This window comes from Sipha flava, unplaced genomic scaffold, assembly GCF_003268045.1.
Source record: "Sipha flava isolate LNK unplaced genomic scaffold, YSA_version1 1_pilon_pilon, whole genome shotgun sequence".
NCBI lineage: Eukaryota > Metazoa > Arthropoda > Insecta > Hemiptera > Aphididae > Sipha > Sipha flava.
Window position 1 is genome coordinate 5,690,568 of NW_020272783.1, and position 24,959 is coordinate 5,715,526.

The following is a 24,959-nucleotide window of genomic DNA, read 5'->3' on the forward strand; positions in this document are numbered from 1 at the left end:
CATGGAACGTGTATTCAAAAAGAATTTAACAATTTTTCAAATGTATATGGCATGTATAATTTATTTAGTAAAAATATACTTTTAATAATTTTGTATAATATATAATTTATTAAACTCTAGAATTTAACAGCTAGGGCTTACCCTGTTTTCAAATAGTTATTATCAATATTTTTTACATCATTGTCAATTAATTTTTGATAACATTAAATATTATTAACAAGTCAAACAGAAAGAATATATTATATTATATGATAATTTTTCTAATTAAATTTAAAAAAGTTATAAAAAGTTTACGAAAAAAATTGTGCCTACCTATATAAATAAAAATAATTATAACTGTAATGTTATGGTATTATAGTGATTTGATATTATACATTGATAACAACCAAACATAATGATAATGGTGAAATATTTCCGCGCATGCACAGTATGTATAAGGTGCATTCCTGTGTTTAGACTCTCCTTACATAATAACATTGATTAAATATACTGTTTTTTTAATGATAATAACTATGTATATTCTTATTTATAAATGTGTGTGATAAGGAAATTTGTTGTTTGGAATAAATATTGAAATATTATGATAGTATTCTAAATTACTTATTGTTATTATTGCTTGTTATTTATTACTTGTTAGTCATGAATCATTATCATAGTTTGTATTCATAATCATTATTATTGTCACAGCTCAGCACACTCATGGTGCGCGGCAATCAATCTTACTATCAGAATAATATTTTCATTTATTTCAGAATATTGCTTTACAATTCTATTTACTTCTAATAGTATTATAGGTATTACTGGTTTTGTCTTTATCTTTGTGACCGAGTCTTGCGTGTGAACCTGCGTGTAATGTAGATTTTATCCAACTCTGTTCAACCAATAGTGACTTTGTTTTGCACTCAATAACGCGTCTTCAGATTTCATGTACAAAGAAGACCAAATCATTCATCGTCATTATCATCATTATCATCATCATCATCTTCCAATGCGTCGGTCTTGAGACTCTATCTGATGGTGTCCAATTGTACAGATCATTTGCCTGATACGTAGCAATTCTTTGTTCAGCCACAGTACTGTTTGAATGTGAATGCACATTGTTGAATCATATTATAGGTAACTGAGCTTTGTTTACAGATGATCAATGTGTCTGTTACCAATCTCACTAATGATGTGACATCCACTGCTTTTGTGCCAATCAAGTCATTGGCCGCTCCACATCCACCTGTTCCATTGAGTCCGTTCACTGTGATAATCATTGTTATTTTTATTTGTCTGATGCTTTTTGGGGTAAGTATAACTATAAACTATACATTACTTATATTTTATTTTTAAACACTTTCACTTTTGTAATTGCAGATAATAATAGCAATAAGAAGAAAGAGGAGACTCGACAGGCTACGGCATTCTTTGTTACCTTTCTATTCATTTGATGCCAATGAAGAAGAAGACTGGGATTCAGATCTCTTACAACACGATAGTGGCGCTTCGACCATTCGAGTAAGAAGATTTTGTTTGTCATTATTTGATGAATGTTTTAATTAAATTAATATACTTAATAATCCATTTGATTTAAATATTTTTAAATAAACTACTACAAAGATTTTCATCAAGATCTTCATTCTTCAAAATGTATTGAAAATGTTTTTATTCAAAATTTAATAATTATTACTAGTTAGGTAAACATTCATCACTATTAACTTCAAAAAATTGTATAAGCTATTTAAACCAAAAATATACTTCTTTACTATGTTATGGATTGTATATACAGATTATAGTTCTCCTATTAGATGCTGCTGTAACATAGTTAGTGTTGTTAAGTTTATTCAAGAAATACTAATTGTTTACTATTAATTTTATCCTGTAGTAATTTAGATTTAGGTACATTTTCATTACTTTTCTTTTTGTAGACATAATGTACTATAACTTATTTCAAATTTCAAATTTTTTTCCAGTTACTATTTATAATTTAATTCCTTTTGTATTTTAGTCTGAACATAAGTCATTCAGAGATTTCTAGATTTCAACATGCGTTCTTATATTATGTATTTTTTCTCTAAAAATTTAATCATTATACTGTTGTGTATAATGCTTTATTGGATATCTTTTAGCAGCATGGTCAAACATTTAGACACGAGAGCAGTTTCCACAGCTGGCATGAGAGATTTAGTCCGATTCAAAGGTTACCTTTATCCAAAAAAATACAATACTAATGAATGCTTGATATTGTACTTTATTAAATAATAAAATATTTAATTTTAATTTTATACAAACACAATATTTAGTTACCTGGTATCAGTAGAGTCAAATAGAAATTTTTATGTAGAAATGTGAATTTCTTTTCTAAAATAACCACCTTTGTAGTACTTGCCTTGGTAGACTTTAGTATTGTACAGTTTTGCTTTGATGTTCTTGTTTTTCTACATTCTATTTATTTTTTTTTTTTTTTTTTTTATGGGTTTTATTATGTATATTTTATATACATATTTATATTTTTCTAATCATCAAATCAAATATATTTACTTAAGAGATATTTATTTTGTATTTATAATTGCATAACATTAATAAGTAATAACAATCTATGATGCATTTTATATATGATATTATTCATTAAAATCTTATTGAAATCTGCTGAATAATAGAACTTACCTGATGATTTTTGTAAAAGTATTTTATATAGCTGTACCTATTTTTGTGAATCTTAACCAGTTATAAATTAATATGCTTGTTGTTTTGACATTCATTTAGTTTGGCTTAAATTATTGTAATGTCGTCTTTGAACAAAGTTTAATGCAAACATATTCTTAAAAAAATAGTATTTCATTGTATACTAATGATTTTATGATGAATATTTCAGAGCTATGGATCGGTTGAACTGAATTTTATGGCTGCAGATAAAGAAAGCAAAAAAATATCACACTTATAAGAGTGTATATTGTTACTGCTGTCATTTGTATCGCATTTTAATACTAGTATCGAAAATATTGTTTATTGTCTGGTCACATAAAAAAAAAATGTCTCCATTTATACATTTACATGTTCCTTGCAATCCTATTTTTAAATTAAATGACAATCACTGTCACTAAATATTTTTACTATTTATTTCCACTAAAAAAAAAGATTTGTCCAATTGTGTTCAGACAATACACAAAATTATTGTGTTTATAGATTTTTATTTTTAATATATGTTACTGTTGCTATTAGCTATATTTAAATTAATTGTGTACACATACCAACCACAAGCTTGATGCTCAATCATTTTTTTATAAGACTTTTATGTTTAATAGCTTTTAGCAGCAATTGTTTATCGATTTTCTCAAATAAGTCTCATTACTTCTGTTACTTATTTTTACAATTTGCATTTTCTATTTGTACTTAATAGTTTTAGTTCACTCAACTGTTATGTATACCAATTGTGGCATTGACTCGTTAACAACTTTTTTTTCATATAATAAATACTGACTGTATACTTATTTATTATTTATTAATATTAAATTTGTTCCAAATTTTTTTTAATATTAAAATAGCCATTACATATTATTTGTTTCTTATGTCAATAATGTTTGTTAACGAGCCTTTAGTTCTAAGATTAATTGTTCATAATTTATTCTTCTAGTTAAAGGTATGACAATATAACAAATAATTTATCTTATTATTATTAATAATATTGTTATAAAAACAAATAAAACAGACTGAATTAGTTTATTAATCACTTATAGTAGGGAGTACAATAAAATGTTTTGTTGATTAAAATTTGTGTTTATTTGCTTAAATAGTTTATAATATATTATTTAGTTTATTAAGTCCCACAACACATTGATGACAATACATGAATTTTTGTAGCTTAGAGGACACTTGTACAATTTTGTTTGGTTACTAGTTAATGATGGATTTTAAGTTTTCTTGACAAAAGGTTAAAGATTACCAAATTACCATAATATTTGTACAGTTACATTAATTGAATAGTAATGAAGGCCAATATTAATGGTTATATATATCACCAGTAATCAATTTTAAGCAAATGGACTAGTAGTATACTATCAAGCACTTTATTATCTTTTTTTTTATCAGATTGTTTATTGAATCAGTGGTAGACTAATACACAGATGGACACAAAGTAATAGAACTCTTCTGAATTAAAATATTACGAGCAGTCTTTATTTTTTTTACTAAGGCTAATATAATACATAATTTTTTAATTTGACTAAAATTATTTTTACTATCCACATTCATTTTTAATTTCACTTATAGGTGTAACGCTATTATTTATATCTTATGGAATAGGAAACAAAGAAAAACTGAAAAGAAATAAGAACTAAACTTATATTTAATGTAAAATTGTAATAGTTTTGGAGAAGGTAAATTTATTTGCTAACTTCATTATTTTTGGCTAAAATAGAAAAACAAAATTACTCAAGTTTAAATATCCATGATGCTGAATACAGATTACTATCAATTACTAAGCACAAAGTATATTAAATATTAAACTATTAAGTAATCTGTATTTAATTTATGTAAGCGTGAGTCTATTAAAAGAAACAAAATTTAACATTCATTTTTAGATCTCCGTGCAACAAAAACTATGTTTTTAATAAACAATGCATAAATTAAAAAATAATTAGTTTCTAAGGACTGCTCAATAATTAATATTGGAATTAAATTTAGTTGAATAAAAATAAATAATCGTAGTAGCAAGAAATATTCAAAACAAGATACATTTTGTCAGGAAAAAGTATGAAAAACATTATTTTATATCAAAATTGTATTTGCATTTATTACTGGCAATTCTTATGTTATATTAATTTCATCAAGTATAATTTTGAAATACTTTTCTTATTCATACAATTTTCAGGTACAATACTAATTTTCAGATATGTACAAATAAATCAACATGATTTATCCAAATAACTCTTAAGATTTTTTTTAATACTGTTTTCCTATAATACATGTAATGAACATCTAAATGTACAAAAAAAAAAAAAAACATTAAAACTGTTAAAAATGTGTATATAGTATAAAATTTATATTACATTTAATGTAATAGCAAAGTTTAGACAGTTGAAAAAAATTCTCGGAAATAATTGATTATAATTAATTATATGGTAAGTAATTTTTAAACATGAAAAAGAAGTATAATATACATAAATATATAATTATTTAAATGTCTAGTTGATATAAATGAAATATTCTATGATTTTCCCACATTCTAATTTTTTTTCAATTAATTAATTAATTTCTATTTTGCTTGAAATAATTAATTTAAAAAAAGTGGTTCACAAATTAAAAATTATTTATCTTAGCATATCAATATTTCTGAAATCAATAAATTAAAAATAAACATAATTATTTTTGATCCTTATAATTATAAAGTTATAATTAATGGCGAAGTATATTTTATGATACATGATTAATACAAATTTAATCTTCATCTTCTTCTTCTTCGTCATTTTCTTCAGCAGATTCTTCTTTTTCTACTTTTTTTCCAGGTGGCCTGCCTCGTCCTTTTCCTGTTGCTGTAATCTAAAAAAATTTTAAATTAAATAATTAATACAAAATAGCTCAATATGTTTGTATACCAATTAGAAGCTATATGTTGCTAACTTACTTTAGCCTTAGATTTGCTGCCTTGGCTACCTTTCTTTGGCCTTCCTCGCCCTCTCTTAGCAATTGGTTCATCATCTTCACCTTCTTTTTCGATCTTCTTTTCAACTTTGTCTGATTTTACAGGAGAGTCTTGTTTAACAGCAGGTCTACCACGCTTTTTTACCTCTTTCACTTCCTTGTCATTTGCCTATAAATAATACAAAACCTTAAATAACATTCATATAATAATTAAAATTATTAAAACATACATCAACTGCTTTAGCAGGTCTTCCACGACTCCTCTTTTCAGCAATAACACCATTGTCAGACATATTGATTGTTTTTCAATTGATATATTAATTCTGAAAAATGTAAAATTCTATAAAAAAATTTCATAACACGATTGACATAGATAATTTTTTTTTTTCATTAACCAGTAAGATTTATGAGAAACTCCATTTAAATTTCAAAACGTTTTTTTAAATCAAAATATTTTAATTAACATTTTAAAACAAAAAAAAAAAAAAAAAAAGTAAAGAAAAAAAACATGGATATATATGTATTTATATATCTATAAATACTTTTAAAAAAACATCAATTTTGTCAGAAGCCTGTATTTCGTTTTTAATTTTTTATTTTTCATTAATCTATTAAAAAAAGTAGAGCAAATTTCATAAAATAACATAAAATTTTTATTTCTATATCAAAATGTGTTCATAAATATAAAATTGATGTTTTAAATTATTTATCATCATACATTAAACTTAATTCCTAGAAAAATTATACTTCATAATATAAATATAAAATGTTGTATCTAATATAAATGCTTCCCAAATGTATCACATTGATAATTTTATTTGCTTGTGTAAAAATCAAAGTTTTAATAAAAAAAAGCAGTTATAGGTATCGAATTTAGTATAAGTATCTGACTTTTTTCTAATAACACAATATTAAAAAAAGTATCAATAATTGTAAAATAATATAGTATTATCATATATTTTAAAAAGATAAAATGTTAACATTAACAAAAAAATTCAATGACGTTAAACTCACGATTGTTACTTAACATTTTATTATAATATATATGAAAATTCTTAATGTAATTGTTTCAAATTTTTCCTTCATATTAGAGAAAACTACCAAGCCCATTGAAAAAAAACCCAGACCAATTTGATTGTTTAATTTACAATTCGATTAGGTACTGAAATTGTAACTTGATTCTATAGAATATTTGAATATTAATATTAAGTTTTATTTTACGTTAATTTAATTGATTAATATTAAAAATGAATACAAATGAATCAATTTTTACATAATAGACAAACAATTAATTAACTCAACTTCATAATTTGACTGATGGGTAAATTTCAATACCTATCAAGACAATTGTTCAAACAAAATTTCACCTATTATTTTATAAAATATATATTTATACAATAGATAATTAAATTAATTATAATACATAAGTGTGCTAACATTGTGTATTCAATCAAATATTAATTAATATTAAAAAGATAATACATATCAATAACATAAAAAGAAAAAAATTTTGATTGAAAGTTTCAATTTTATTAATAAAAATGTATTAAAAAATCATTATAGCTAAATAAAACAGCTGTCTACAAAATTTGATTCTATCTGAAGTGAAAAATATTTACAATTTTTATTTTTCATAAAAAAATTAAAAACCAAATATTCCTTATGACATAATAGATAATAGATATTTTCCTTTTGTGACAGTGTAAAAGGAAAAATTAATAATTGAAAACTTTTTTAGTGATTGAAATTTTTGGTACGAATTTATTTCCTAAAAAGTATTAACAGAAAAATCAAGAAAACATTTTATAGAAACTTTCATAGTATACAATAAAAATACTAATTTAGTAGAAAAGTAACCTCTATTTTAACTTACTATGTTATAATCAAATATTAATCAGTATTAAACTAATCTTACCTAAAACCTTACTAGCATTCAAGGTATAATCAAAAAGTAAAAAAAAATTATCGTATAAAATTTTCTTTAAAAATTAGCAACTAAAAGAATAAACAATAGTTTACACAGAATATTATACAAGAAAGAAAACATAAATCTCGGAAATCATGTATTTTACGATTTTACAATGGGGACTTTAGTCCTTCGACCACACTTCCTTTCTCATAATCTATATTCGAGGTTAGACTGATGAGTTCACTGAATTTAACCCGAACCTCATAATTATCATTTATATATACTTAACCACATAAAACCAATTTTTAAAATAATTCTGGAAGATTTCAATATAATTTATGACAAATAATGTATAGTTAGTATCTATTTTTTTATAAAAAATTTAAATTTAACATACTAGTATGCAAATATATATAAAATCGTTTTAATTCAAATTAAATTTCTATTATTTAATTTTGACAATTTCAACATAAAATAAGTAAAAATAATTAAATTATCTTAAGATAAATGAAAAATTATCAATTAAACAATAGACTATGCAATGATATTGTACAATTGTGTTCAATTAAATTGCTGAATTAGGTAAATCAAAAATATCAAGTTTTTTAAGTACTCAGTATTTTACTATTTTTATTGTTCCATCATTTATCTTCTACATATGTCTAATCTTAAATGAAAACATACTGTGACAGTAAGAAAAATAATATTGTATTATAAGTTCACTGTATACAAACGCTACAGAATAGGCAAACCAGTGACAAAATTACGCCTAACTAGCAAGAATTAAACGAGCGAGTTATTATTACAGAAGTGTTAAAATAAATTGCTGACGAATTGATCATGCCTAACATTATTCCCTCATATACCTACAAGTCGATCAATAAGTGTTGAAATTACGATACGACTATTTTGGTGTATTTATTTAATGTAATAAAAAACAATTAGGAAGCGGAAGTGCAATGAAAGGAGGGGAAATTCGCCGCAAAACTTGCACTCTCATGTTATTATTATGCTACGTAAATATTACACGCGGCGAGGACTAGGAACGAAAATGAAAATATACTCAGTTTCATTCAATTAGATTCTTAATTCTTACCCTAAACGAAGAAATATTACATATGTAGCAAGCGAATGAAAACAATGCAAGAATTTTGTGAGCAAGTATCATTTGTTATTAAAAACCGTATATAAAAGGTGGTTAGGAGGAGAGGATAGAATACGTTGTATTACCTGCATTACCAAAATAATACGCTTAAAAACACAATAAAAGATACAAGTAACAGACGACATGCAAGTTCGGAATGTCGTAAAGGAAATATTACGAGAACAAATTAACTACAATATAATTTCATCATTTGTTCGCATCAGTATTCAAGAATAAATTGGCTGTTTAAAAATCGTATAATCCTTAGAACTTGAGTAAAAATACTTACAATTTAGTTAAAATCATAAAATGATTTAGTAACTAGTTACTAGACTCGGTAAAAAAGAAGCGATGTTGGCTAGGGCGAACGCACGCCTTTGTTGAGAATTTGAAGGTTTGAAACTCACGAATGAAAAGGTATGTATATCCATATAGGCTACAATAAATGTTTATTTTATAGAAATATTTTTCATCATATTGTATTAAAGACGAAAGTTAGAATTTCGATATTGAGATCGTTGTAGTTGTAAAAAAGAAGCTACAGTGGTAATTTGTTTTTTAACTAATTTTTAATGACTAACTATGAAAAAAATTAATTTTTAAAGGTAATGAAGCAGGTAAGTACAGCAAAGTCTATATAAATTTTAACATGCCACCCTCAAAAAATCAATACACAGACGGGCCATACGAACAAGTACTAATAAACGTAAACGCGCAGTGCATTCCCTCCATAAATCTGGTAGATCGGCGGTGGTGACTTTTAATTGTCAAAGCCGAAAACCGCCACGGGAGCGCATAGCATAGAACGTCGTTAAAATTAACAATCGTAGGACGAAGCGAGACAAATGTCAAGTAACAAGAGAAATCGTCAAAATTAATAATATGTCACGACAAAAGCATAACGTTAGAAAAAAAAATTAAGAATCCGTAGAACGGCCATTTGGATTTGAACGCCATGCCAACGGTAAAAAAAAAAAATGTAAAATAACTACCGGTAAGCATTCCGAACCTACTTGGGCATCAACAACTGAAAGACCGCGAAAAACGTATGATATCAGTTAAAGCGCCATAACAAAATATATATAACGAAATTAAAGTGCGCGCGCGCGCGCAATTACTGGCGGGCTCGACCGTGCGTGTGTGTGCGTCGCATGACGTACATAACCACTACACCGCACGTACATAGCAAAACAATAAACGAAGTGATTTTTACGCAGTTTCAAATAATTTCGTGCGTACGCGAGGTGCAAGAGCCGGGTACAGATCAAACTTCTAAGAATAGTCTCTGAACACGTCGATTGAATAATGTGCGTGACCGGCTAAAAAATACATTAAAAAAAGTAAAAAAAAAAACCAACACCAAAACGGTCGGTGGCGTGGCGCAGCGATACGATAAGCATTCCGCGGGTAAAAAATCGAAAACTAATAACAACATGGATACAACCCATGGCCACAGACCATTAAAAATAAATAAATAAGCGCATACGATACCTGTGGTAATGGCCGTAACGATATTGTTTATGTGTGAAACACAGAGGACGGGATACGATCAACGGACGATTGTCGAGTGGACGGCGGCAAGTAAACAAGACCCGGCGATGGCGACGGTTTGTGAATGGCAGTTATCCGCCGACCATAGGACCTCCGACGGTTGCATCACGCAGTGCCACCACAACCTGTGCTGTAGTTAACACTGCGGATGTATAACTGCCGTTCGAAAATGCGCGCCAGCGACAGTAGTTCTAACACCTCTTGCCATGATTCCGGTCGCGAAGTATCCAGACACAGACAGTGCCGTATTTCCCAGTAAACACTATAAGCTAGTGCTTAGGGCGGTAAATAATTTTTAATATTACATTTTTATTATGTGTAACTAGAACTAGAAATAAATGCAAATAATTTTAAAATGTTTTATTTTATGAAAGCCGATGGGTACTAAGAACTAACTGTTTAATTTTGAATATAATTTAAAAATGAACTGTTTAAGCATTTTTTACTACCATGTTTTTTATCATTATATTTTATATCATATTTTTATAATTCAGTTTTTCATATGAATGTATGAATGCATTTTTATAACAGCTGTATATTTTTATTTTACATCATTAAAATTTTAAGTTATAAAGAAAACAACTATAATTGTATGCTTTAATATTATTGATTAAACTAGAAAAATATTTATATTAAAAGCCGGGTATTTGTTTAGTGCTTAAAACGGCACAATGGTGAAATCCGACTCTGCACACAGACACCGGACTTTCGATACTTTCGCAACACGCTGTGTCCGGGTTACCACCGAACAGCATCACGAAGTGCACGCCACTCATCCAGACAACGATACACAGTGGTCCGGAAAGTGATCAGAAAGCCGGTTCACATTACTAGTAAGAATGCACGATTAAATTAATCGTTGACACTCGCGAGTAGTTTAAGACTAGACACTAGCTATAATTATGCACTCACGATGACACTCGTAGTTGATTGCCCAGAAGGCTGTAAATTGTTCCAAGCCAACATATAAACTCGTACATAATCGAGGTGATTCTCACACGGAATAATCAGTAATTATCAAAAATAATCAGATAGTAAACAAATAACACGTGACTCGGTAATCGTAATTTTGTGAATACTCGTAATAACTCATACTTCCGATAAGTGTGGAACGTCACTTCGAAGATCTTGCAATTGATCGGAAGGAATAGTCACTTATCTCTTATGATTATGACTGAGTTATGTGGAAGCGGCTTTACATCTGCATCACAAAAACAAATTTAATAGTATACAATTAAAGGCATATAGAAACATGAATGTAACAAATTGTATAATCTAGCGATTAGATTCTAGACATTTTAAGCCCATATTTTTCAAATTTATCAATGTGGATCTTGCAAGATCATGTATATTATCAGGCCCTGATTTACGCAAGTGCAGATGGACCACTTGCACTTGGACTCTAATTTCTAGGGCTTCCGGTCTCCGTAAGTTGTAGAAAATTGTTTTTTTAAATTAATTCCACAAAAATGTATTGTGCAATATATAATACCAACTGTCAATGTACAGAGTTCAGTATATTTTTATCATTAAATTGTCAGTTAAATGTTGGTTATTTTTGTGATTCCACACCTCAGTGCTAATCAGTTACCACACAAAATAATAAAATAATAATAATAGAAAACTGAACATCCGAAATATTTGATACCTAATAACTACATATTTATAGATTTCTTCGAGCCCAGTATTTACAAATTAACCCGTCGTTGGTGACGCTGTGAGCATTTCGCACACATAATTACCATTTTTAGTATCACTGGTTTATATTTTATTCGATTTTGGTAATACTGTAAACTTATACACTTCATTCAGTTATTCTTATTCACGGAAATGATTACGGAAAAACTAAAAGCAACCTATAGTATAAAACTAATAAAATAAAAAGTTATACGTAGGTAACACCAAAAACTGCACACAGGCGAAGTGTTAGATAATATTGCAAATAATCCAGTAGTAAATTTGTCTAAAAACAAGATTATATTGTAAACATATTATATGTTCTTTGTGATATAATAATTTCTTAACTAGTCAAACTTAATCATGCTTACATACTGTTGGAACAAAAATTTGGTTTCTTATATAAAAATATAACACGCCTAGCAGTTGTTAACTCAGTTAAATTAATACTGCAAACGTATTCAGACGATTTGGACTATGAACTAGTACAGCGTTTTCCAAATAGTGGGTCGCGACCCAATACCGGATCACAAAAATATAATACTGGGTCGCAGAATTTAATAAAATTCTCATAATAAATTTCTTATTTATAATTTCATTTGATAATTTGAACTTTTTAGTAAAAATAAATTCATTAATACGAATAACTATTATTTACAACAAAAATAATAATTATTGAGATTATTAACTAGATTTCATGAAAAACCCGTATAGTATGGCATTCACTGTATCTATAAATACGAGTACAGTATAATAGTAACAAATTAACGTTTCAATTTTATTATAAAATTCTATGTGGACATTCAAATGTGTTTTATTTTGCCTTTTTCACACAATGATAAATGTAAAATATTTTGGTGGGTCACAAAGGGGAAAAATATTAATTATCGGGTCAGCCTAAACAAGAGTTTGGGAAACGCTGAACTAGTAGATGAACTTATACAATATCAAAAACTGAAAGAAATATTTTTTTAGAATCCACATATAAAATAGTAGACTCTCAAAGTCAATTGAAGTATTTACGTTACATGGATATACGTCATACATTTCCTAATATTGAAATATTATTACAAATATACTTGACAATTCCGTGTACTAACTGTTCTAGTGAGTGTTCTTTTTCTGCATTAAAATGAATTAAAACACGTCTCAGGCATAGGTGGTACTAGACCCTCTTAGCAGGAGGGGGGCAGGAAATACTTAAAGTAAAATATTAACACTATTTTGTCTAAATCTTTAGACTAGCAGTACTATAAAAAAAAGTATTTTATTGATAACTATTTTAACTTATTTCAAATAAGATTATTTTGTAAAATTAATAATACACTTACAAATACCTAGATTTATATTATTTTATCTTATAAAATTTTAAAATAATTTACCACAATTTACCTGTGATGGTTCTCATAGGCGGATTCAGAGTGATACATTTGAGTGTGCCCTGTCATTTTTTGGTTATTTTTTCAAAATATAATGGGAGACTATAAACACGTACGTGTAGACCGTGTTATGATTTAAATTCTAAAAATAAAGGCTTCGTTAATGATTTAAAATAACGATTGGTAAAATATACACGTAATTATTATTTCAGACTTATTCTGAACACTTGCAATATTACTTACAAAAAACTAAAATTTAATTAATGTTTACGCACATATATTCTCAATTGTAATCATTCAATTTTTTTATTTGCATTATTCACATTAGGGTGTGCCAAGGCACACCCGGCACACCTCGTAGATCCGCCTATGATGGTTCTTGTATGAAAAAGTCGTATAAAGTTTTTATTTTTTTACTTTGGTTTGTGTTCATTATTTTTATTATACCTAATTAATATTATCCGAAAAACTCAAGAATACTAAATAAAATACACACTTCAAATGAAAGTATAAAATCATACAAAACGTTTGTGATACAGATAATAATAAATTAATAATATTGGTTCATGATTTGTCAATGATAAAAATAAATTATAATAATATTGAAAATGTTGACACAAAAAATCTAATCACCATATTTCCAAGAATGGCTCCCATGGTTGTAGATAATAATATTATTACTTACAGCCATGCAGACTCTAAATAAGCATGTAATACGAGGGGTTATATATATAATAATATAATGGTATACCAACCAATATTTGAAATGTATAGGGAGAGTAAGAACTCGCAGGGGGGGGGCAGCCGCCTATCATGCCTCTCCCGTAATACCGCCTATGGTCTTAGGTCTTGTATGACACAAGAACATTTAGACGATTTGTCTTTGTTAACTATTGAATAACTAAATTGAATTGAATTAACTAATGATGTTACATCATTATTAGATTTTGACAGGCCCAACTCAAGGGGTAGGTGACATAGACCCCTCGTCTAAAGCGGCATATTTCCTGGACAATTTTTATGTATAAAAAAAAAAAATATTTGATAAAATCTTTACACGTAAGGGGCGGCAAAAACTAAATTTCGCTTATGTTTGTTTAAACACTTGAGCCGAGCCTTAATTTTGATTCAGTTATTGAAATTTTTGTAGAGAAAAAAACAAGAAAGAAATCTTTGTAATTTTTAAACTTTTTATGATTAATAAATAATTAATAAATTAATAAATTAATTAATAAATCAAATGATACAAGTACAATTAAGTGATTTCCACGAAAATATTAAAATATATATAGACATTTTTCTATGGTTAGTTTAAATTTTACTATGCCTCCAAAAAAATGTCAGTTAAGCCGGGGCTCGCCCCGTACGCACGCCTATGTCTACAACTTCATTTAAAATGCGGTCGTCATTTTTAAATAATTCCTAATTATAAAATAACAAATCCTAAGTATAGTAAAATACTAACACTTTATGAAAATAAAAATAAGCAACTTACTGGGAATTCGAAATTTTCGTCATCACTTAGACCAATATCAGCAAAATCATCGTCGCTAATACGAAATGCCAGGAAAATCGAATATTATCTATAATTCATTAGTCAATACTCAATATAATATTCGCTGATTTAAATGTAAAAAAATATTTTTATTTTTCTTATTTGGATTTATTTGATGAATTAATTAGTAGAAAATATATATATATATATATATATATATTCCTATATATAGTCCTCATCCACATTAATAGATTAATAGGTAATTCGAAAGGTAAGAATTTTTCCTTTATTTTTAATGCATATTAACGTTTTTTTTTGTGTAAATTGTATTGTTTATTAATTGTTGTTGTATTCACGATACACCTTAAAAAATTATTTGTAACTTATATCTAGTTTTTTTTTTTACTAAATATGTTATTCAAATGTTTCATTTTTTTAAACATTTACCTAATTGACCTAAATTCACCTTTTGAAAATACAGGCCTCCGTGGCGCAATTGGCTAGCGCGTTCGACTGTTAACCGAAAGGTTAGTGGTTCGAGCCCACTCGGGGGCGTTTATTTTTTTATTTTTTTATATCGTAAATTATGTAATCACATAAGTTTAAATAATAAACCGTGAATCACCGTAAACACAAACTATTTATTCATTATTCTTATGGTAAATTACCAAAGAATAACTACTCTTCTGATCAATGACGTCAAACCTTTTTTATATTACTGGGGTAAACCCTACTTATGGGTACCTACTCACCATAAAACCATAAATACCAAGTATTTTATACCTGTGAACTACGAGTACTTACTACACATCTAGTAATTACATAATATTATGGAACATTTTACCGTACAATAATTACAATAATATATCTAGCACACATTAAGTCTAACCACCCACCCACCACCTAAACAATTTCTGGGATATTTATCCTACTTGACATATGTTTTCGGCGCCACTGCTTCTGATGCCCCTAGAGACTATTCCATATAGGTAAAACCAAAAAAAATATTTTCTAATTAAAATAAAAATTGAAAATTAGGGTTCTGATTATATTTGAATTAATGTATTACAAAATATTATTGATGTAATCAAGAATACTTAATTTTTGATAGTTTTAGAAATGTAATGGGCAAAATATGATTTTTTTTTTATTATTATTTTCATTATACTTATTGTTGTTATTCAAAATTAAAAGATATAGCTTGAACGTAAGTAGGTATATTTGTATTTTGTTGTTCACTTCTATTTGGATCGGATTTTCAACTATGACCATTATTATGAAAACAAGTACACTTTTGTTCCAATATTCAAGTATACATTAAGAATTAAAAACAAATAAAATATAATTCTATTTTATTATTATTATCATTATTAATAGTATAAAAAATTTGAAGTATACTTAATAAAATATCTTACCAAACAAAACTACAGACACACGAAAAACCATGAAAATACATAAAATACACAAATATATAACTTGTTACTAAATTACTAAATTTTGTTATTAAATTCCTACCAGTAATAATTTAAATCTTGAAAAGTTAGTACTTATATATTTTTTTTAGTATCTATTTTTAGTCTAATAACTCCATAAGAATTGATATGTGCCCATCATATATAGCATTTAAATAATATAAACAAATAAATAGTTTATATATATATATGTTATATATGGATAATTTAGGTATTTTATAAAATTATGCAAAATGCCAATTTATTTTTTTGCCAAAGTACAAAACATTTTATTGTATGTTATATTAAATTAAGATTCATATAATTAATTTACATTAATACTCATATTACAGACAAAATTTAATTTTTATCTATTATTATAATATTACTATTATATAAATATTTTACATAAACTACTATTTACATACTTATTATAACATGTTGTAGAAAAGTAACAATTTGAAGTACACAACATTTTATTTTTAAGGCAAGTACACTTTTTATTTTGACACATTTTAAAAATCCTTGGTCAATTCTTGTGGAATGAATTTTTATCAACTCATAATACTGTTCATTAGATAAAAAACTAGTATTAGTGGCCAAATTTTTAAAAAAAATTTGTAGTTTGTTATAAAAATTTGAATTCATATAAATCGTATCCATAGTTGCAACACCATAACGAGAAAAATGACGATATTATAATAAAATAATTAGTACGTTCAATATTGTACCTCAGATTTATTATTATATAGTAAAAGAATCTTAATCTTTATTGCGTTAAATTGTGCAAGCTCATTTATGATAAACGGTAAGTAATCGTTGGTAATAGGTGATGCCCAATTTTGTTTATTTTCATCATATAGCCTACTCCACGTTTGGCATTATACTTAATGCCCAGGCAAAGCTCATATTATGTATATTGCCGAGTGGTTTTTGGCATTTTGTACATATATTTTTTGGTCAAAATTATTACCTTCGCACAAACGAAAACCGCCCTTTTATAAAATGCACAGGCATTTCGCAAAATACCGGATTTTCCACATTTCCGATCAAGGCCGTAATTGGGGGGTCTAGGGGTCCGGATCCCCCCCGAAATTTTCAAAAGTTGAAACATTTTAGCGGTGAATATAATTTATTAATTATTAATTGTATTAAATAATAATGTTAACCCCCCCCCCCCCCAAAATTGTTTTCCAGTTACGGCATTTTTGCCGATAACATATATAAATAAATAAATAAATAAATAAATAAATATTTAGCCTAGAAAATTATTATATTTGTAAAGTATGACCGATTTTGAATTAAAAATTCATCTTCAGCTATAAACAAAGTCAATAAAATCGTTACTGAATATGAAAAAATAAAGAAAGGAATACATCAATAAGAATTGGTTGATTTACAAAAAAATAATTTATTTTAATATGACAGACTATTTAAAATGAGTTCTTATTAGACATATATATATATAAATATATAATATGTACATCAGTGGCGTTATTTAAGGGGGTTTAATGGGCTACCCCCACTCCCCGAAATGTTTTAAAAAACTTAAAAATTATTTTAAATGTATGTTATATTTTAATGGTGATTTATGCTTATTTAAAATTTGTGTCCAACGTTAAATCGTTTTGGCACATTCTGTAAATTAAATGTAGGTAAGTACATACTGTGTCTTATTAATAATTGTTAGATAGCAGTGGTAATTTAACTCTGTCCATAGTAACCCCTCCCGAAAATATTTTTTGTATATGCCACTGATGTATATGTATAAATATACCTAAATATTTTAGTTAATATTATTTATTATTATCTAAAATATATAAAGATATAAGATATTATTAAAAATGTTTATCTTTATTTCATTGTATATGTGTTAACTCTTCTAAAACTGAATTACCTAATGTAAATGTTATTTTGAGTAATTAACATTTCTAACTATATTAATATATAAATATATATATTTACTTATTTCTATCTATGAACTATATGTTTGTTTATATATAAATTAATCTACGAATATTAATCATTAACTAGGTAATTTTTAATTTTATTTACATTTTTTATTATTTTTTTATTTCAATCATTCTTACTTATAATATCATACTTAAATATTGTAAAAAAAATATTTAAATATAAGTAATAAATTCATTTTTATTTAAATTTTAAAGGAAGTAGTCAGTGGTTAATGTGGGTAGGACGGAGTCCCTCTTCTTATTTAAGGTAAGATTATGCGTCTTCTTTAATTTAATTTACCAAAAGTCCGGGTGGACGCTTAATGGCATTGGTCACTAAAATACAATATTAAATATACAATACTTATTTTAATATTATAAAAGTTAGATAACTTCCATTGTGGGGGGGGGGGGGGGGTAGCGATTGAGACAACCTTCTGCATACCCTAAAAAAGAGGTCTGTGCGTTCCTATGATAGTGATTTAAGATTCATCAGGAGATAAGGATCAAAATATTCCAACAGCTGTATCTTGTAATAATCAATCCGTCTGGAATGCAGTTTCAGATAATAATCAAAAGCATTTAAATTGTTTAGGAAACCCTGGACCCTTAGTTATTTTAGATAGTTATTCAAGATAGTGTTCCTATAGATTATTTCATATTGTTTCTTACTGATGAAATAATACTACTTATGTTTATTGAAACAAATAAAAGTGCACTAGTTTTAAGCTCACAGCGAATTTCAAGGGGCAGTAGGTTTTCGCCTTGAACTAAGAATGATATGGAAAAATGTATGGATCTTCTGTTATCGATGGGACTTGTAAAAATACCATCATTAGCTGACTATTGGAATAAAGCTGAACATTACCAAAACAATGTCACATCAAAAACTCTGAGTGGAAATAAATTTGAACTTATTCTTAGATTTTGGCATTTTTAAAAAAAATTTTGCTCATAAAACTGACCGATTGTATTGTATAAGAAAATTATTAAATTTATCAAATAATTTATTTAAATTTATGGATCAATCTGGTGAAATCATATCAGTAGACAAATCAATGATTCCTTTTCGGGGCAGACTCATATTTCGACAATATATTCTAAATAAAACCCATATATATGGTGTTAAATTTTTTAAGGTGTGTGGAAGTAATGGATATACGTATAAAATTATAATATATAAATGCAAACAACCTAGCTGTTTAGGGTTGCCAACTTTCAAATTATTTAATGTAGGAAAATTTTTTTCATACCCAATTTATTCCATTTTTCAGCAGCGAACCCAGAATTTTGGAGGTGGTAGGAGGATGCAAAGTAAAAAATTAAAAGACCACCACTATAGTTATTTATACTGGTTATATGTATAAACAATACAGCTTTTGGTGGGGAGGGGCATGGACCATTCTCCCCATGGCTATGGCACTGCATAGTAGTGGCATTATTACAACTAACAGTATATAATATTATTATAATAATTAAGAAAAACATCTTATACATTTTATTTATATCACTTTTATTAAATTAGCTTATTAAATATAAAACTTAGATGTTTATCACCTTAATTAAATAATAAATTGATAAAATTAAAAGAATAATAATATTGAAATATAAATAGGAATTTTTGTAAAATGTAGAATTGTTCTACAAATAGTTTATAGCATTTATTGAACGTAGGACAGTCCTACCCAATGTAGGACGGTTGGCAACCCTATAACTGTTCTAGCTTAACAGAACTTTTAAGATTCTTCTTTTTTTTACATATTATTTAAAAAAAAATAATAATTAACTTGTAATATTACTTAAAGTATTAAATTTCTTATCCAAAAAGTTATTGCATAAATAATGAAATTCATTACATAAATTAACATAGAAAAAAGGAAAAATGCATTATTTTTGTAAATTCAATACATACCCAACCACCCTTAGTTTTTGGAATAAAATTTAAAAATGTATAAACATTTCAACTAATAAAATTTAAATATTTTAAAGGATTAAAGATAAAATCTTTATTTAAAATTAACTAATAAATATCCTTATATTGATTATTTAATTTAAAAAAATGTCAGTCAATATGTTTTTTTGCATATTATAGTTGTTGGTTCTTATTAAATATGTTAGATCTTGTTCTTATGGATCATTAAAATTAATAAAATGTATTAATATTATATTATAAAACAAACATTGAATTATTCAAATAAATTAAATGAGCTTTCCATAAAATCTTCTGATTGAGATGACACGTTTTTTTGTTTAACAACATTTTGATAATAAGTACCACTAATTCCACTGAGTTCTTTTCCCAATTTCCTATTGCTAGATAAAACATTTGGTATATGAAATTGACTTTCCAAAAAAGAAATTACATCTGATGCGGTACGCAATTGATTGAAAGTATTTTTTGCATTTTTTGAAAGTAAACGGTCACACATAAATACTAAATGATGATGAAACCATAAGAAATTAGTATGATAAATATTCAACCAATTTATAACAGCTGAAATTGGTGTAATTTTATGGCCAGCAAATAAGCCAGGGTTGTGTAGTATACCTCTAGCACTCATTATTCCTAAAATTAAAAATAAATAACAACATTAAAATTGTAAAATATATAAATATATTTATATATAGTAGTCAGTGGCGCACACAGGATTTTTTTCGGGGGGGGGGGGGGAAGGTCAAGGTAAAAATATAACACATTTTGCAATTAACAAAATTATGCAAATCCTTTATATATTTTGACTTAAATAATTTTTGTCATGTAACTTTGACTTAAATTTTATACATACACTATTAGTTTAAAAGTAAATTATAATATGACTTAATATACTTTTAAATTATTTTTTTCCACTGTAATTATAAATCTAATACTAAACAATATATTTAATTAAAAAATTAATAATTTATAAATTTAACAAAGATTGTTTATTTGATGATTTACTCATTTCATTAATCATATAATTCAGATCAACTTCTATATCTCTATGAATATTTAATAAAGCTGGACTATTAAGGCTATTTTGTCCTATTGTATTTCTTAAGTAAGTCTTAATACGTCGTAGTGTTGAAAACAATTGTTTTTCAGTGTCTGTGGTTACTGGTAAAGTAATAAATATTTGCAGCAATTTTGAAATTATTGAGTATATTTGAGGATAACACTGAAAGTACAGATCTGTAACAGTTTTTTTTGTTTGAATAATTTCTGACTGGTGCTTAAAACTATTTTGCCATTATTATAATTCAGCATTTCTCAAATATTCACTTATATCACCCAAATTATTTTCATATTTCATATCATATACATTTCTGAAAGTTGCATTATAGATAATAACATTGATAATAGAATAAACTATTCTATAATCAATGATACTAGGTATTCAATATTAGTTATTCATATTTCAAACTTGTAAAATTTGTAAATTTTAACACAGACCTCGGAGAAAATTTTGGGGGGGGGGGTTACAAACCCTCAACCCCCCCTGCGTGCGCCACTGATAGTAGTAATACCTTTACATCCAGTATATTCATGCATACTAATTGCATCTGATAAATTCTTAACATCACCATTCAATATCACAGGAACACCAACAGATTCATTAATAAGTTTTATGCATTCTTGATCAATAGGTTGATTTTTTTGAATAGCAGTTCGTCCATGAACCGTAATAAAAGATATTCCAGTAGCTTCAATTTGTTGACAAAGATCTACACTTTTTCTATAATAAAGAATAATAAAACTTCTAAAATTTCTGAAATTTGTTATTCAAAATATATATGTAGTCAATAGTATTTGACTTAGTCATGTGCTTTAGCTATTATAAGATATAATTTATTTGAGTTTGAAATTTGGACTAGGGTAATAAGAGTTATGTGGTTACAATGGCAGCTCAAGTTTTATTTTATAATTTATGTGACTAACTGTGCAAATTTTTTTTTTTTTACAAGGGGAAAACTTAGAAATTACAAATGAATAGATAGCTATTCATATTAGAACCAAGATGGGCAGGAATTGTAGTAACTTTATAAATTAAACACATACAATAATCACTAAGTAGGTAGACTTATGAATTATAAAGTACTTACTAAATGCCATTTATATCAGACACAAAATTATTTGAGGAGAAGACTATATAAGATTTACTGGTGGTCAAAATTTGTTATATCAATCAACATAGAAATCTTTTGTGCTTGGCAATAAAGATTTAAAAGTTAATTTTTTTAAGCCTAAGGGAAAATTATTTTGAAATTTGTTGTAGTTAATTTTACAATCATTACTTTTATTACAGATAAAATGAATTATAAATCTAGATTTCATAATAATAAAAGAGGGAAAACTTTTATTAGATCCAAAAAAAGTGTAAAGATCAATAGGAATAAGCATTAATTGATATATAACTAATAAATGGTTTATTTTATCTATACTATAATAGATTAAAATTAACCAATGTCACTAAAAACAAATATTAAAAAATGTTTTTGTTAAATATATAATTACAATAATACAAATTAAAAGATAATTTTTAACACGAACAAATTCATATTTTCATTATTAAAACATAGGTGAATTAAATGGATTAAATACCTGCCTATTATCAACAAGTAATCTTAGTTTAACTGATATTGTTTTATTGCTAGGAAAGCGGTTGCGAAATTGGCGTACACAGTCTTTGATAATTTCAGGATTTTTCAGTAATTGTGCACCATATCCATCATTTAAAGCCCATCTTTGTGGACAGCCACAATTCAGATCAATTCCATCACAATATCTAAATAAAATAATAATAGTTATTTAATTAAAAAAAATAAATTCATGCATATAAATAGCTTACGGAATAATCAAATTAGAAGCGTTTATAAAATCAGATGAATTATTGGCACCAAATTGAACAATAAGTGGTCGATCATCTAGATGACAAGAAAATATTTTAATTAAATAAAATTATACATATCAAATATAAATAGATAAACCTGTGTCACTTTGAAATTCATGTGCTCTAGCTTGAGCTGATCTAACATAAGAGTCGGCCATTATCATAGGTGTAAAACATAAATCACAATCATATAAACGAATTAATTTTCGGAATTGAAGTCTAAAATATAAAAATATTGCATTTATATTAACATGATACTATTACTTACAATGGACAATAGATTACTTAAGAATAATATCCAAATAAATAGATAGCAGCTTACTTGCTATAACGGACCATAGGTGCACATACTTTAACAAACTTTTTATTTTCATCATTAAATAATTCAACGACGGAATTCATCTTAAATAACAAATCGGAACAAAGATTAGTAATTTAAAGTATTTAAATTCATAAGCTACCACAATTTAAGACACAACATAAAATCTATTTAGTCATGATTTTGAATAGAAAATATTATAGAGTTAATATTTTATTATTTATTGTTGATAACTATAAAAGTGCGGTAACGAAGCACGACTATAGATAAGCCATATGATAACCGTGGCCATTGTATTAGAAGATTCATACAAGACCGTGATCGTAACTACACAGAATATTACTATTATTAAATAATCTATTCTGTGATATTCTACCCACTTGGTTGGACAGTAGAACTGTGCCATTAGAGAAAAATGAAATAGATCGAATAAGGATACGCTGATCCGACTATTTGAGTTGCTAGAAGAAAAACAAGAAAATCAACAATTTTTTTAATATAAATGAAAGATAAAAAGAAAGACGATTTTTTTTACAGTTATAAATCTATAATTAATACAATATATAACTTAATAAGACGGTCATTTAACTATGTAAATTTCTTGGTATTCTTTGGACTTTGGTACCTATTTATTAACCATGGTATGAGTGTTTTGTATCGAATTCTAGGTCGATTTGCGTTTGCACTTGGCTTTGTCACTGAAATTTAGCGAAGAAAAAAAGTCAATTTATTAACTATATAAAATTTACTAAAATGAGTTATGGGTTAGTAAAATAAGAATTTTATTGTTCACTAAATATTTATAAAAAATAATAAAATAGTTTTTCAATCATTTATTTTTTACACTCTACCTATAACAACTTTTCAAATGTTTTATGCATCGAAGTAATTTTAAATAAATTGCCCAAGTTATTATTTCATCTAATTTCATGGAGCAAGAACAAAAAAAACGAAAGTACCTTGATAAATTGAAGAAAATTTCTTCGAAAGGAAATAATCAAGATACTGGAATCTTGGTGAGTTGATTCTAAAGATCATGTTCCCATGGGATATCTACACTACATACGAGTATACCTACGCTGTATACTCTCAACATTATTTTGAAAATTTAAGGGTATACTTCGTATTTTTTACGTGCTCTTTTTTTAAAGAGATAGACATTGACAGTAACATTTAAGATTACTTACTTTCATTGATATTAAAGTTAATTTTTTTTTAAGCATTTTATTGATATAATTATTTAATAGGATATACAAAATGGTAATTCGTATTGTTTCAATGAAAGCTCTCAGAAGTATATTGAACCAACATTTGAATCCAATGATTTGTTGGTAAGTATATTATTTTCTATTAAGACAATTTAATTGTACCTATATATTTAAATATGTACATAATACTACAAACAATTTTCATTCTAATTCTTTTCATATATTTGTCAATAATTTTTTACGGAAGAACATATTCTATATTGAAAACCAGTAACTGGGACCTTTTGGTTTTTATGGTTACTGTTCTCAATAATTTCATTAAAAGATTCTGATTCCTGTTCCAGTATTATAGGGTTCTAAATGTAATTTTTCAAATTTATTTCG

General features: G+C 26.5%; 3 protein-coding genes and 1 non-coding gene across 9 annotated transcripts; 2 read left to right on the plus strand and 2 right to left on the minus strand.

Annotated features, from left to right (window-relative positions):
* Positions 1-544: 544 nt before the first annotated feature.
* On the plus strand, positions 545-3,052 carry LOC112681993 (uncharacterized protein C3orf18-like). Of its 3 annotated transcripts, none has more exons than XM_025552409.1 (5): positions 545-1,073; positions 1,138-1,290; positions 1,360-1,500; positions 2,112-2,182; positions 2,858-3,052. In XM_025552409.1, exons 2-5 carry the CDS (start codon positions 1,138-1,140, stop codon positions 2,877-2,879), a joined length of 387 nt encoding a protein of 128 aa, XP_025408194.1. In that variant the 5' UTR covers positions 545-1,073; the 3' UTR covers positions 2,880-3,052. The 3 variants fall into 3 exon arrangements, with proteins under 3 accessions (XP_025408194.1, XP_025408195.1, XP_025408196.1); XM_025552410.1 differs by having other exon boundaries at positions 2,115-2,182; XM_025552411.1 differs by lacking the exon at positions 2,112-2,182 and having other exon boundaries at positions 547-1,073.
* Positions 3,053-5,366: 2,314 nt separating this feature from the next.
* Positions 5,367-10,270, minus strand: LOC112682115 (high mobility group protein I). Of its 2 annotated transcripts, none has more exons than XM_025552608.1 (4): positions 10,167-10,270; positions 5,853-5,945; positions 5,606-5,791; positions 5,367-5,520 (listed from the first exon to the last, which is right to left on the minus strand). In XM_025552608.1, exons 2-4 carry the CDS (start codon positions 5,913-5,915, stop codon positions 5,419-5,421), a joined length of 351 nt encoding a protein of 116 aa, XP_025408393.1. In that variant the 5' UTR covers positions 5,916-5,945; positions 10,167-10,270; the 3' UTR covers positions 5,367-5,418. The 2 variants fall into 2 exon arrangements, with proteins under 2 accessions (XP_025408393.1, XP_025408394.1); XM_025552609.1 differs by lacking the exon at positions 10,167-10,270 and adding an exon at positions 8,965-9,117.
* Positions 10,271-15,258: 4,988 nt separating this feature from the next.
* Positions 15,259-15,332, plus strand: Trnan-guu. Its single transcript has one exon. It is a non-coding gene; the product is annotated as a tRNA-Asn (tRNA).
* A 4,995-nt stretch (positions 15,333-20,327) lies between these two features.
* On the minus strand, positions 20,328-23,875 carry LOC112681997 (tRNA-dihydrouridine(20a/20b) synthase [NAD(P)+]-like). Of its 3 annotated transcripts, none has more exons than XM_025552422.1 (7): positions 23,748-23,875; positions 23,334-23,450; positions 23,146-23,267; positions 23,007-23,082; positions 22,764-22,943; positions 21,685-21,893; positions 20,328-20,746 (listed from the first exon to the last, which is right to left on the minus strand). In XM_025552422.1, the coding sequence occupies exons 2-7, from the start codon at positions 23,423-23,425 to the stop codon at positions 20,367-20,369; spliced, it is 1,059 nt and encodes a 352-aa protein (XP_025408207.1). In that variant the 5' UTR covers positions 23,426-23,450; positions 23,748-23,875; the 3' UTR covers positions 20,328-20,366. The 3 variants fall into 3 exon arrangements, with proteins under 3 accessions (XP_025408207.1, XP_025408209.1, XP_025408208.1); XM_025552424.1 differs by having other exon boundaries at positions 20,367-20,746; positions 23,371-23,450; positions 23,748-23,871; XM_025552423.1 differs by lacking the exon at positions 23,748-23,875 and having other exon boundaries at positions 20,367-20,746; positions 23,371-23,673.
* Between the last annotated feature and the right edge of the window lie 1,084 nt (positions 23,876-24,959).

Bases quoted from the DNA above. Each gene is read 5' to 3' on its own strand.
- LOC112681993 (XM_025552409.1), top strand. From the start codon at position 1,138: ATGATCAATGTGTCTGTTACCAATCTCACTAATGATGTGACATCCACT. The intron at 1,501-2,111 runs GTAAGAAGATTT...GATATCTTTTAG, and splicing joins GTGGCGCTTCGACCATTCGA to CAGCATGGTCAAACATTTAG. The intron at 2,183-2,857 runs GTTACCTTTATC...TGAATATTTCAG, and splicing joins AGATTTAGTCCGATTCAAAG to AGCTATGGATCGGTTGAACT.
- LOC112682115 (XM_025552608.1), bottom strand. From the start codon at position 5,915: ATGTCTGACAATGGTGTTATTGCTGAAAAGAGGAGTCGTGGAAGACCT. The intron at 5,792-5,852 runs GTATGTTTTAAT...TATTATTTATAG, and splicing joins GACCTGCTAAAGCAGTTGAT to GCAAATGACAAGGAAGTGAA. The intron at 5,521-5,605 runs GTAAGTTAGCAA...AAATTTTTTTAG, and splicing joins GCAGCAAATCTAAGGCTAAA to ATTACAGCAACAGGAAAAGG.
- LOC112681997 (XM_025552422.1), bottom strand. From the start codon at position 23,425: ATGATGAAAATAAAAAGTTTGTTAAAGTATGTGCACCTATGGTCCGTT. The intron at 23,268-23,333 runs GTAATCTATTGT...TTTATATTTTAG, and splicing joins TATTTGGATATTATTCTTAA to ACTTCAATTCCGAAAATTAA. The intron at 22,944-23,006 runs GTAAGCTATTTA...TATTTTATTTAG, and splicing joins GCTTCTAATTTGATTATTCC to ATATTGTGATGGAATTGATC.